Source organism: Salvia miltiorrhiza, chromosome 7 (genome assembly GCF_028751815.1).
Source record: "Salvia miltiorrhiza cultivar Shanhuang (shh) chromosome 7, IMPLAD_Smil_shh, whole genome shotgun sequence".
Classification (NCBI taxonomy): Eukaryota; Viridiplantae; Streptophyta; class Magnoliopsida; order Lamiales; family Lamiaceae; genus Salvia; species Salvia miltiorrhiza.
In genome coordinates, this window is record NC_080393.1 from 38619948 (window position 1) to 38634107 (window position 14160).

The 14160-nt window shown below is 39.4% G+C and overlaps 2 protein-coding genes and 3 long non-coding RNA genes across 5 annotated transcripts; all 5 read right to left on the bottom strand.

Annotated features, from left to right (window-relative positions):
* Nucleotides 1–22: 22 nt before the first annotated feature.
* Nucleotides 23–2657, bottom strand: LOC130992908 (uncharacterized). Its single transcript, XR_009091468.1, has 2 exons — nt 2397–2657; nt 23–897 (listed from the first exon to the last, which is right to left on the bottom strand). It is a non-coding gene; the product is annotated as an uncharacterized LOC130992908 (long non-coding RNA).
* Nucleotides 2658–3149: 492 nt separating this feature from the next.
* Nucleotides 3150–4109, bottom strand: LOC130994198 (uncharacterized). Its single transcript, XM_057919232.1, has one exon. It carries the CDS (start codon nt 4107–4109, stop codon nt 3150–3152), a length of 960 nt encoding a protein of 319 aa, XP_057775215.1.
* Nucleotides 4110–5579: 1470 nt separating this feature from the next.
* LOC130992907 (uncharacterized) lies at nt 5580–8214 on the bottom strand. Its single transcript, XR_009091467.1, has 2 exons — nt 7954–8214; nt 5580–6454 (listed from the first exon to the last, which is right to left on the bottom strand). It is a non-coding gene; the product is annotated as an uncharacterized LOC130992907 (long non-coding RNA).
* A 492-nt stretch (nt 8215–8706) lies between these two features.
* Nucleotides 8707–9666, bottom strand: LOC130994199 (uncharacterized). The gene has a single exon (XM_057919233.1). The coding sequence runs from the start codon at nt 9664–9666 to the stop codon at nt 8707–8709; it is 960 nt and encodes a 319-aa protein (XP_057775216.1).
* Nucleotides 9667–11136: 1470 nt separating this feature from the next.
* Nucleotides 11137–13771, bottom strand: LOC130992909 (uncharacterized). The gene is made up of 2 exons (XR_009091469.1): nt 13511–13771; nt 11137–12011 (listed from the first exon to the last, which is right to left on the bottom strand). It is a non-coding gene; the product is annotated as an uncharacterized LOC130992909 (long non-coding RNA).
* Nucleotides 13772–14160: the final 389 nt, after the last annotated feature.

Below are 14160 nucleotides of genomic sequence, written 5' to 3' on the forward strand. Positions count from 1 at the left end.
GGAGAAAAAGAAATGGGCTATGTGACAGGACTACTAAGCTTTACTTGAATTAAATAGGTAATGTGCCCTGAGGGTTGGGCATTATGCCGTATTTAAATGAAAACAAGTACGACATTATAACATAATTATTCTCCCTATCAGGATCGAAAGTTCGAAGGTCTGAGACCAAGACAACGTCTCATACTAAACATATGATAGATGCGGAAAACAATCGCTAAGAAAGTGATGGAGAGTGAAATTCATATTAAAAATATGAATAAAAGTATTAACATAGTTAGGCATAAGATAATATTCACTAAGTGAATTTATTTCAGCGGAAGTAAACATAGCATTTCTTCAAAATCCATAACAACAACCCTTCCTCAGCCTCGCACGTCGCCACCAGCTGCTCAATCTGCAAAAGGTTTTGAAAACAATTGCAGGGCTGAGTACTAGTGTACTCAGTGGGTTGAGCCATTTAAAAACATTTTAAAAATCATTTACTGAAAAAGATAATTCATGCCTTAAACAGTATAACACAGAATGTTTTTAAAGTGAGTCATTCCATGCATACTAAAATAATCTGAGCTCATATTTTCCTTGCTCATCTATTGGGCGTGCTATCTACAACTGGTTGTCATCGAATCTCTCAAGACAACAGGTTCTGGTGTACGTACACAATTCTGGTTAGCAGAGCTAACAATGTTCTGGTTGGCGGAGCCAACAATGTTCTGGTAGAAGCAATAACCAATAGAGAGCAAAAACATTTTAAGCATGAACCATCAACTTTAACCTTACATAAAACCGAGCTTATTAGCTCAAACATACATTTCGTAAATAAAGCCTCACCTGATTTGGAGACAATCCAAATAATTTAACTGAGCTGATCAGGAAACTAAGTATCCTCTTCTGTAGGTCCTACAAGATAAGTTCTCAACTTAAACTCATAGTCCTAAAATAAACCTTAATCTTATAGTGAAACGCTTAATATTCTATGATTCACTTAGCCGGGATTTCAAAATTTAATAAATAAATATTTGAAAACTAAATCTCTTGAGTTAAGGACACCAACAATATCCTTACTCATTTTTCTTCAATAATTGATTTTATAAATCAAACCAATTAAAACATAAATGATTCTATTAGCGAAATATATAATGCAAATCATTTCATGCTCAACTCATATAATAGGTAATTGTACTTAATATATGCACATAATATATATAATATTATGCAATCATTCATTAAAGTAATTTTTTTAATCAAATCTAAATACATGTCAAGCTTAATAATCAAATAAGGGCAAGTCATACTCTTTAAAAATAAAAGTGCCAATTAATTAAAATCTGCATCCCAATTTAAATGAGATATGCAGTCCATAACAGAGCCCAAATAATTAAATGAGGTAGTCCAATTGATTAAAAAAAATATAAAGCCCAAGTTTTAAATAAAATTTGTGCCCAATGAAAAGAATTCATAGCCCATAAGAGGCCCCAAATTAATTAGGGCAAGGCCCAAACTCTATCTTCATCTTTTTAAAACACATACTCACACACACACAAACACACACACACACGCAGCTGCTGCAGCGCAGCAGCCTCCCTCTCGCCCTCTTCTCTCCTCCGGCGGACGGCAGCAGCGTCGTCCTCCGGCCGCCGCCGCCGCCGCCACCGCCGCCATCCCTGACTTCCCTCTCCCTCGCCCTTGTTCTCTCTTTCTTCCTCACCTCCCCACACGCACACTCACACACTGAATGTTGTCGCCTCCTCCCTCAAAATTTTCCGGCGACAGCCACCACCACCATGGCCACCGCCGCGTGCTCCGCTCCCCGTCGCCGCCCCTTTCTCCCTCTGAAAACCCCAGCCCCAAACTCACTGACAGCCCTCCTCTCCTTCTCTCGACTTCGGCAACCGTAGTAGCCGGTGAGGCCAGCCGCCGCCGCTTGAATTTCAGACGACGGCACCGCCTCTCTCCTGCATTTTGTCGAACGGCCACAGCCCATATCTCCCTCTCTCTCACCGTCTCCAGCCCGGCAGCAGCGGCGAAGCCGCCGTGCCACGCCTCCCTCTGTCTCACGGCCCCTCTCTCGCTCACCTGTACACTCCGGCGCCTCCCTTTCTCCTGTATCGGCCGGATGGCCGGCAACAAGCTCGCCGCCATCCCGACGCCGCTCGACTCAGCTCAACACACACACTACACCATACACGTTTCAAAAGTTTGAAACTTTTCTTCCATTTTAAGCAAAAATCTTTATCTAGTTGTAAAAACAAAGCTAATGCTTTTTATTGAATTTTCTTGCTGTATTATGCTCAAATATACATATATATATGTACTGAAAAGATGAAATGGATGCATATGCTGTATTTCTTGTTTTGTCTCTAAGAGAGTTGAGATGCTAACTAAGTTAAAGGTATAACCTTTCAGAATGAATCTGTTGAAACTTTGAAGTTGATTGATTGCTGGATTTGTGGTGAGGAAGAACTTGATGAATGCTCCTGTATGAACTTGGCTTTGCGAAAACAATTTGGGTGGAATATGAGTGAAGGAGAACTTGGCTGCATTCTCTCTTGAGTTGGCAGAGGAGTTGCCTTAAGCAAAGGTGTGTTGGGAGTTGAAAGTCTCTTTTAGGCTGGGCGGCTAGTAGGTAGGTTGGGCGGCTAGTATGTAGGGTGGAGTATAGGTAGGGTGGCTAGTTGATTGGACAATTAAAACTTCAGGGTTAAATTATGTGAACTGTAAAATTTTTCAGGGTTCGCGTATTAAAAGCTCGTGTAAATGCTTGAATGCTTAATTAAATGAATATGCAATTCATATAAATTAAAATAAATGAATTTTACAAAAGTTCTTTTGTAAATCATTTTGTTGGAATTTAAAACAAAAATAACTAAATTATTTCTCTTTACCCGGCAGTGAATTATCTTAACTTCTAAAATCAAAATTACTCTAAATTTAGCTATGAGAAGACGGGGTGTCACAATCCTTCCCCCTTAAAAAAATTTCGTCCTCGAAATTTCGAACCTCTGAGTATCATTTTCAACTTGTAGCTATCATATATTCTTTCTAGTTCGTAGTGACTCTACTGGAATAATATGTTCGCTTTTCTGATTCAACATCATCCCAAATGACAACTTATTATCACTACGAATTTCACTTATTCTAGTACGTCAATTCTATATGGTCGTACCTTCCACATCTTCTGGTGCCTGAGCTTGTTGTTGTCGGTCAAGTGCATATGCTCTTGCTATTTGAATTGGCCTTTGGCCTCGTTTTCTCCCTTGATTCTGAATATGCTGTTGAGGTCTGTGTGGGGTTCCTGGGCATTGTCGAGCAAAGTGACCATTATCTCCACACTTGTAGCAAACGTCGCTCCCAGCTTTGCAAACTCCGAAGTGATTTCTGTGGCAATTCTGGCAAAACGGTACTTGTTGCTGGGTATTTCGCTCTTCTTGTTGGTTTTGCAGCATTTGTTGATCAGTCCCTTGCCATTTTCTTTTTCGTTTGTTGTTGTTGTCGACACGCTTATTGTCTTGAATACGTGTTTTCATTTCTTCTGGCATCATAGCTTCAATATCTCGTGCTCTGCTCAAGGATTGAGCATATGTTAGTGTTCCTTGACTAGCCAAGGGCATTCCTATCTCGTGTCGTAGACCTCGCCTGAACTTTTCAGATCTTTTCTCCTCAGTATCCACCAAGTGTGGAGCGTAGCGTGATAACTGGACAAATAGTCTGTCGTACTCAGTGACAGATTTATTCCCTTGTCGAAGATTCCAGAATTCTGCTTCTTTCTTGATTCGATAACTCTGAGGAATATACTTCTCGTACAACTCTGCTTTGAAATTTTCCCACGTGTATTCCTCCCATTGTTGTGGCGACAATGTCCTCTGCACTGACTCCCACCAATAGTCGGCCTCGTCTGTTAGTTGAAATATAGCACATGTCAAACGCTCCTTGTCAGTAAGACCCATGAAGTCGAAGATTCGCTCCAAGCATCGTATCCATTTTTCTGCATCCATTGGATCTCCCATTCCATTGAAAGTGGGTGGGTTGTGCTTTCGGAACCTTTCACTTGCTCTACGTTCTGGTGCACCAGGTCCATCAGCGTTAGGTATCATTCCTCCTTCCCCAGCCATTTTCTGTAGTAACAACTTGCTTAGTGAAAGCTTAACGACATCGAAAAAATATATGAGCAAAAATAACGAAGTATGTTGCAAGAGAGACAACAACACACATGAAGGTGTGTGAATGAACGACTCATACATCAAGGTATGAAAATTTATGTTTATGCCTCAAAAGAAAGCTCTCAAGGGTATTTAGAAAAAAATAAGGTCCTTAAGGTCTTTCCAAAAGGATTTATATATATCCAGAATATCAAGGCTTTTGAACACAAGAAATAAGGCTCTTCAATGATTTATATATAGGATACATATATGTCCAAAAGTATTGGGGCTTTTAATCGAAAGAAAATAAAGGTCTACAATAGGTTTGCGTTTAGAAAGTGTGTGTATATATACATATATAGATATCCGGTAACTCTACTATATAGTGGGATATTATGCTTGTAGCTTCAAATTCTTGTTAGCTTGTGGCGAGGTTCCGTTAGTTCCATTCCACCTATCTTTTCTGATTGGTACACGTTCTTGTGACGCCCTTGAGTCTTCCATACTTGTAGAGTGCGTGGAACCATTCATGCGTCTTTCTGCTTATCCTGGGCTTGTTTCTTCGTGTCTTGATCTTCTCTTTTGTCTTTTCAAGATCTATCTTTCTAAATTCTAAACTTCTATGTTCTATCTCTTCGTATGATGTCTTTCCATGTTCTGTCTGCCTTCGTTCTATCTTTCTATTCAAGCATTCTAAGTTATACGTGCTTCCGCTGAGCACTATAAGTTTTCCTTGATTCTTCTATAGCACTTCATGCTATGAGTCTATCTCATAAGATTCTCATGCTACTATCTAGTGTATTTCTCTAACTACGAGAAAATTACACCTGTCTGAACTAATAACTGAGGCGACAAACTAGGCCTGCCTACTAATAGCTGCTGGTCATAAAGACGTAAAATCATTATGACAATTTCACTGACTGTTCTGACTGTAACATATAACTGATTCTGGAGTCAAAGCTCAAATGCTGGTCATAAAAATATGACAACTTTCTGGTTATATAAATGAATATAACAAATCTTTCTGGTCATATAAACATGACAAACTCTCTGGTCATATAAATATATATGACAATCTTTCTAGTCATAAAAACATGACAAACTTTCTGGTTATTCAAGCTAAAGCTCAAAATAACATCTTTCTGGGAATCTAGTTGTAAAATAATACAACAAACCGAAATATTTTCTTTTAACAAGAACTCTTGCTTTTATAACCACTTTAAATACTTGTACGCACTTTAAGTAAAAATTTGTTAAAATCGCGTACCTTTCTTTCTTGAGAGCGGTGTGAAGGCGAGCTGAGGGTTGCTGTGTAGCTTAGAAGTCTAGAGATGCTATTCTAGACTCAACATCAATGAAATAGCGGTCTCAGAGCCAAGAACTTTTGCTCTGATACCATTTGTAACAGCCCTGATTTCCCGGGAGAAAAAGAAATGGGCTATGTGACAGGACTACTAAGCTTTACTTGAATTAAATAGGTAATGTGCCCTGAGGGTTGGGCATTATGCCGTATTTAAATGAAAACAAGTACGACATTATAACATAATTATTCTCCCTATCAGGATCGAAAGTTCGAAGGTCTGAGACCAAGACAACGTCTCATACTAAACATATGATAGATGCGGAAAACAATCGCTAAGAAAGTGATGGAGAGTGAAATTCATATTAAAAATATGAATAAAAGTATTAACATAGTTAGGCATAAGATAATATTCACTAAGTGAATTTATTTCAGCGGAAGTAAACATAGCATTTCTTCAAAATCCATAACAACAACCCTTCCTCAGCCTCGCACGTCGCCACCAGCTGCTCAATCTGCAAAAGGTTTTGAAAACAATTGCAGGGCTGAGTACTAGTGTACTCAGTGGGTTGAGCCATTTAAAAACATTTTAAAAATCATTTACTGAAAAAGATAATTCATGCCTTAAACAGTATAACACAGAATGTTTTTAAAGTGAGTCATTCCATGCATACTAAAATAATCTGAGCTCATATTTTCCTTGCTCATCTATTGGGCGTGCTATCTACAACTGGTTGTCATCGAATCTCTCAAGACAACAGGTTCTGGTGTACGTACACAATTCTGGTTAGCAGAGCTAACAATGTTCTGGTTGGCGGAGCCAACAATGTTCTGGTAGAAGCAATAACCAATAGAGAGCAAAAACATTTTAAGCATGAACCATCAACTTTAACCTTACATAAAACCGAGCTTATTAGCTCAAACATACATTTCGTAAATAAAGCCTCACCTGATTTGGAGACAATCCAAATAATTTAACTGAGCTGATCAGGAAACTAAGTATCCTCTTCTGTAGGTCCTACAAGATAAGTTCTCAACTTAAACTCATAGTCCTAAAATAAACCTTAATCTTATAGTGAAACGCTTAATATTCTATGATTCACTTAGCCGGGATTTCAAAATTTAATAAATAAATATTTGAAAACTAAATCTCTTGAGTTAAGGACACCAACAATATCCTTACTCATTTTTCTTCAATAATTGATTTTATAAATCAAACCAATTAAAACATAAATGATTCTATTAGCGAAATATATAATGCAAATCATTTCATGCTCAACTCATATAATAGGTAATTGTACTTAATATATGCACATAATATATATAATATTATGCAATCATTCATTAAAGTAATTTTTTTAATCAAATCTAAATACATGTCAAGCTTAATAATCAAATAAGGGCAAGTCATACTCTTTAAAAATAAAAGTGCCAATTAATTAAAATCTGCATCCCAATTTAAATGAGATATGCAGTCCATAACAGAGCCCAAATAATTAAATGAGGTAGTCCAATTGATTAAAAAAAATATAAAGCCCAAGTTTTAAATAAAATTTGTGCCCAATGAAAAGAATTCATAGCCCATAAGAGGCCCCAAATTAATTAGGGCAAGGCCCAAACTCTATCTTCATCTTTTTAAAACACATACTCACACACACACAAACACACACACACACGCAGCTGCTGCAGCGCAGCAGCCTCCCTCTCGCCCTCTTCTCTCCTCCGGCGGACGGCAGCAGCGTCGTCCTCCGGCCGCCGCCGCCGCCGCCACCGCCGCCATCCCTGACTTCCCTCTCCCTCGCCCTTGTTCTCTCTTTCTTCCTCACCTCCCCACACGCACACTCACACACTGAATGTTGTCGCCTCCTCCCTCAAAATTTTCCGGCGACAGCCACCACCACCATGGCCACCGCCGCGTGCTCCGCTCCCCGTCGCCGCCCCTTTCTCCCTCTGAAAACCCCAGCCCCAAACTCACTGACAGCCCTCCTCTCCTTCTCTCGACTTCGGCAACCGTAGTAGCCGGTGAGGCCAGCCGCCGCCGCTTGAATTTCAGACGACGGCACCGCCTCTCTCCTGCATTTTGTCGAACGGCCACAGCCCATATCTCCCTCTCTCTCACCGTCTCCAGCCCGGCAGCAGCGGCGAAGCCGCCGTGCCACGCCTCCCTCTGTCTCACGGCCCCTCTCTCGCTCACCTGTACACTCCGGCGCCTCCCTTTCTCCTGTATCGGCCGGATGGCCGGCAACAAGCTCGCCGCCATCCCGACGCCGCTCGACTCAGCTCAACACACACACTACACCATACACGTTTCAAAAGTTTGAAACTTTTCTTCCATTTTAAGCAAAAATCTTTATCTAGTTGTAAAAACAAAGCTAATGCTTTTTATTGAATTTTCTTGCTGTATTATGCTCAAATATACATATATATATGTACTGAAAAGATGAAATGGATGCATATGCTGTATTTCTTGTTTTGTCTCTAAGAGAGTTGAGATGCTAACTAAGTTAAAGGTATAACCTTTCAGAATGAATCTGTTGAAACTTTGAAGTTGATTGATTGCTGGATTTGTGGTGAGGAAGAACTTGATGAATGCTCCTGTATGAACTTGGCTTTGCGAAAACAATTTGGGTGGAATATGAGTGAAGGAGAACTTGGCTGCATTCTCTCTTGAGTTGGCAGAGGAGTTGCCTTAAGCAAAGGTGTGTTGGGAGTTGAAAGTCTCTTTTAGGCTGGGCGGCTAGTAGGTAGGTTGGGCGGCTAGTATGTAGGGTGGAGTATAGGTAGGGTGGCTAGTTGATTGGACAATTAAAACTTCAGGGTTAAATTATGTGAACTGTAAAATTTTTCAGGGTTCGCGTATTAAAAGCTCGTGTAAATGCTTGAATGCTTAATTAAATGAATATGCAATTCATATAAATTAAAATAAATGAATTTTACAAAAGTTCTTTTGTAAATCATTTTGTTGGAATTTAAAACAAAAATAACTAAATTATTTCTCTTTACCCGGCAGTGAATTATCTTAACTTCTAAAATCAAAATTACTCTAAATTTAGCTATGAGAAGACGGGGTGTCACAATCCTTCCCCCTTAAAAAAATTTCGTCCTCGAAATTTCGAACCTCTGAGTATCATTTTCAACTTGTAGCTATCATATATTCTTTCTAGTTCGTAGTGACTCTACTGGAATAATATGTTCGCTTTTCTGATTCAACATCATCCCAAATGACAACTTATTATCACTACGAATTTCACTTATTCTAGTACGTCAATTCTATATGGTCGTACCTTCCACATCTTCTGGTGCCTGAGCTTGTTGTTGTCGGTCAAGTGCATATGCTCTTGCTATTTGAATTGGCCTTTGGCCTCGTTTTCTCCCTTGATTCTGAATATGCTGTTGAGGTCTGTGTGGGGTTCCTGGGCATTGTCGAGCAAAGTGACCATTATCTCCACACTTGTAGCAAACGTCGCTCCCAGCTTTGCAAACTCCGAAGTGATTTCTGTGGCAATTCTGGCAAAACGGTACTTGTTGCTGGGTATTTCGCTCTTCTTGTTGGTTTTGCAGCATTTGTTGATCAGTCCCTTGCCATTTTCTTTTTCGTTTGTTGTTGTTGTCGACACGCTTATTGTCTTGAATACGTGTTTTCATTTCTTCTGGCATCATAGCTTCAATATCTCGTGCTCTGCTCAAGGATTGAGCATATGTTAGTGTTCCTTGACTAGCCAAGGGCATTCCTATCTCGTGTCGTAGACCTCGCCTGAACTTTTCAGATCTTTTCTCCTCAGTATCCACCAAGTGTGGAGCGTAGCGTGATAACTGGACAAATAGTCTGTCGTACTCAGTGACAGATTTATTCCCTTGTCGAAGATTCCAGAATTCTGCTTCTTTCTTGATTCGATAACTCTGAGGAATATACTTCTCGTACAACTCTGCTTTGAAATTTTCCCACGTGTATTCCTCCCATTGTTGTGGCGACAATGTCCTCTGCACTGACTCCCACCAATAGTCGGCCTCGTCTGTTAGTTGAAATATAGCACATGTCAAACGCTCCTTGTCAGTAAGACCCATGAAGTCGAAGATTCGCTCCAAGCATCGTATCCATTTTTCTGCATCCATTGGATCTCCCATTCCATTGAAAGTGGGTGGGTTGTGCTTTCGGAACCTTTCACTTGCTCTACGTTCTGGTGCACCAGGTCCATCAGCGTTAGGTATCATTCCTCCTTCCCCAGCCATTTTCTGTAGTAACAACTTGCTTAGTGAAAGCTTAACGACATCGAAAAAATATATGAGCAAAAATAACGAAGTATGTTGCAAGAGAGACAACAACACACATGAAGGTGTGTGAATGAACGACTCATACATCAAGGTATGAAAATTTATGTTTATGCCTCAAAAGAAAGCTCTCAAGGGTATTTAGAAAAAAATAAGGTCCTTAAGGTCTTTCCAAAAGGATTTATATATATCCAGAATATCAAGGCTTTTGAACACAAGAAATAAGGCTCTTCAATGATTTATATATAGGATACATATATGTCCAAAAGTATTGGGGCTTTTAATCGAAAGAAAATAAAGGTCTACAATAGGTTTGCGTTTAGAAAGTGTGTGTATATATACATATATAGATATCCGGTAACTCTACTATATAGTGGGATATTATGCTTGTAGCTTCAAATTCTTGTTAGCTTGTGGCGAGGTTCCGTTAGTTCCATTCCACCTATCTTTTCTGATTGGTACACGTTCTTGTGACGCCCTTGAGTCTTCCATACTTGTAGAGTGCGTGGAACCATTCATGCGTCTTTCTGCTTATCCTGGGCTTGTTTCTTCGTGTCTTGATCTTCTCTTTTGTCTTTTCAAGATCTATCTTTCTAAATTCTAAACTTCTATGTTCTATCTCTTCGTATGATGTCTTTCCATGTTCTGTCTGCCTTCGTTCTATCTTTCTATTCAAGCATTCTAAGTTATACGTGCTTCCGCTGAGCACTATAAGTTTTCCTTGATTCTTCTATAGCACTTCATGCTATGAGTCTATCTCATAAGATTCTCATGCTACTATCTAGTGTATTTCTCTAACTACGAGAAAATTACACCTGTCTGAACTAATAACTGAGGCGACAAACTAGGCCTGCCTACTAATAGCTGCTGGTCATAAAGACGTAAAATCATTATGACAATTTCACTGACTGTTCTGACTGTAACATATAACTGATTCTGGAGTCAAAGCTCAAATGCTGGTCATAAAAATATGACAACTTTCTGGTTATATAAATGAATATAACAAATCTTTCTGGTCATATAAACATGACAAACTCTCTGGTCATATAAATATATATGACAATCTTTCTAGTCATAAAAACATGACAAACTTTCTGGTTATTCAAGCTAAAGCTCAAAATAACATCTTTCTGGGAATCTAGTTGTAAAATAATACAACAAACCGAAATATTTTCTTTTAACAAGAACTCTTGCTTTTATAACCACTTTAAATACTTGTACGCACTTTAAGTAAAAATTTGTTAAAATCGCGTACCTTTCTTTCTTGAGAGCGGTGTGAAGGCGAGCTGAGGGTTGCTGTGTAGCTTAGAAGTCTAGAGATGCTATTCTAGACTCAACATCAATGAAATAGCGGTCTCAGAGCCAAGAACTTTTGCTCTGATACCATTTGTAACAGCCCTGATTTCCCGGGAGAAAAAGAAATGGGCTATGTGACAGGACTACTAAGCTTTACTTGAATTAAATAGGTAATGTGCCCTGAGGGTTGGGCATTATGCCGTATTTAAATGAAAACAAGTACGACATTATAACATAATTATTCTCCCTATCAGGATCGAAAGTTCGAAGGTCTGAGACCAAGACAACGTCTCATACTAAACATATGATAGATGCGGAAAACAATCGCTAAGAAAGTGATGGAGAGTGAAATTCATATTAAAAATATGAATAAAAGTATTAACATAGTTAGGCATAAGATAATATTCACTAAGTGAATTTATTTCAGCGGAAGTAAACATAGCATTTCTTCAAAATCCATAACAACAACCCTTCCTCAGCCTCGCACGTCGCCACCAGCTGCTCAATCTGCAAAAGGTTTTGAAAACAATTGCAGGGCTGAGTACTAGTGTACTCAGTGGGTTGAGCCATTTAAAAACATTTTAAAAATCATTTACTGAAAAAGATAATTCATGCCTTAAACAGTATAACACAGAATGTTTTTAAAGTGAGTCATTCCATGCATACTAAAATAATCTGAGCTCATATTTTCCTTGCTCATCTATTGGGCGTGCTATCTACAACTGGTTGTCATCGAATCTCTCAAGACAACAGGTTCTGGTGTACGTACACAATTCTGGTTAGCAGAGCTAACAATGTTCTGGTTGGCGGAGCCAACAATGTTCTGGTAGAAGCAATAACCAATAGAGAGCAAAAACATTTTAAGCATGAACCATCAACTTTAACCTTACATAAAACCGAGCTTATTAGCTCAAACATACATTTCGTAAATAAAGCCTCACCTGATTTGGAGACAATCCAAATAATTTAACTGAGCTGATCAGGAAACTAAGTATCCTCTTCTGTAGGTCCTACAAGATAAGTTCTCAACTTAAACTCATAGTCCTAAAATAAACCTTAATCTTATAGTGAAACGCTTAATATTCTATGATTCACTTAGCCGGGATTTCAAAATTTAATAAATAAATATTTGAAAACTAAATCTCTTGAGTTAAGGACACCAACAATATCCTTACTCATTTTTCTTCAATAATTGATTTTATAAATCAAACCAATTAAAACATAAATGATTCTATTAGCGAAATATATAATGCAAATCATTTCATGCTCAACTCATATAATAGGTAATTGTACTTAATATATGCACATAATATATATAATATTATGCAATCATTCATTAAAGTAATTTTTTTAATCAAATCTAAATACATGTCAAGCTTAATAATCAAATAAGGGCAAGTCATACTCTTTAAAAATAAAAGTGCCAATTAATTAAAATCTGCATCCCAATTTAAATGAGATATGCAGTCCATAACAGAGCCCAAATAATTAAATGAGGTAGTCCAATTGATTAAAAAAAATATAAAGCCCAAGTTTTAAATAAAATTTGTGCCCAATGAAAAGAATTCATAGCCCATAAGAGGCCCCAAATTAATTAGGGCAAGGCCCAAACTCTATCTTCATCTTTTTAAAACACATACTCACACACACACAAACACACACACACACGCAGCTGCTGCAGCGCAGCAGCCTCCCTCTCGCCCTCTTCTCTCCTCCGGCGGACGGCAGCAGCGTCGTCCTCCGGCCGCCGCCGCCGCCGCCACCGCCGCCATCCCTGACTTCCCTCTCCCTCGCCCTTGTTCTCTCTTTCTTCCTCACCTCCCCACACGCACACTCACACACTGAATGTTGTCGCCTCCTCCCTCAAAATTTTCCGGCGACAGCCACCACCACCATGGCCACCGCCGCGTGCTCCGCTCCCCGTCGCCGCCCCTTTCTCCCTCTGAAAACCCCAGCCCCAAACTCACTGACAGCCCTCCTCTCCTTCTCTCGACTTCGGCAACCGTAGTAGCCGGTGAGGCCAGCCGCCGCCGCTTGAATTTCAGACGACGGCACCGCCTCTCTCCTGCATTTTGTCGAACGGCCACAGCCCATATCTCCCTCTCTCTCACCGTCTCCAGCCCGGCAGCAGCGGCGAAGCCGCCGTGCCACGCCTCCCTCTGTCTCACGGCCCCTCTCTCGCTCACCTGTACACTCCGGCGCCTCCCTTTCTCCTGTATCGGCCGGATGGCCGGCAACAAGCTCGCCGCCATCCCGACGCCGCTCGACTCAGCTCAACACACACACTACACCATACACGTTTCAAAAGTTTGAAACTTTTCTTCCATTTTAAGCAAAAATCTTTATCTAGTTGTAAAAACAAAGCTAATGCTTTTTATTGAATTTTCTTGCTGTATTATGCTCAAATATACATATATATATGTACTGAAAAGATGAAATGGATGCATATGCTGTATTTCTTGTTTTGTCTCTAAGAGAGTTGAGATGCTAACTAAGTTAAAGGTATAACCTTTCAGAATGAATCTGTTGAAACTTTGAAGTTGATTGATTGCTGGATTTGTGGTGAGGAAGAACTTGATGAATGCTCCTGTATGAACTTGGCTTTGCGAAAACAATTTGGGTGGAATATGAGTGAAGGAGAACTTGGCTGCATTCTCTCTTGAGTTGGCAGAGGAGTTGCCTTAAGCAAAGGTGTGTTGGGAGTTGAAAGTCTCTTTTAGGCTGGGCGGCTAGTAGGTAGGTTGGGCGGCTAGTATGTAGAGTGGAGTATAGGTAGGGTGGCTAGTTGATTGGACAATTAAAACTTCAGGGTTAAATTATGTGAACTGTAAAATTTTTCAGGGTTCGCGTATTAAAAGCTCGTGTAAATGCTTGAATGCTTAATTAAATGAATATGCAATTCATATAAATTAAAATAAATGAATTTTACAAAAGTTCTTTTGTAAATCATTTTGTTGGAATTTAAAACAAAAATAACTAAATTATTTCTCTTTACCCGGCAGTGAATTATCTTAACTTCTAAAATCAAAATTACTCTAAATTTAGCTATGAGAAGACGGGGTGTCACAGATTCCCCCAGATTAGTTACTGATGTGGCAGCTAGAAGTGTGTCTTTAAGTTCATTCCTCTTCATTTCAAATTAGGGTTCATCTTCATTCG

Excerpts from the sequence above, each read along its gene's own strand:
- LOC130994198 (XM_057919232.1), bottom strand. The coding sequence starts at position 4,109 with ATGGCTGGGGAAGGAGGAATGATACCTAACGCTGATGGACCTGGTGCA.
- LOC130994199 (XM_057919233.1), bottom strand. The coding sequence starts at position 9,666 with ATGGCTGGGGAAGGAGGAATGATACCTAACGCTGATGGACCTGGTGCA.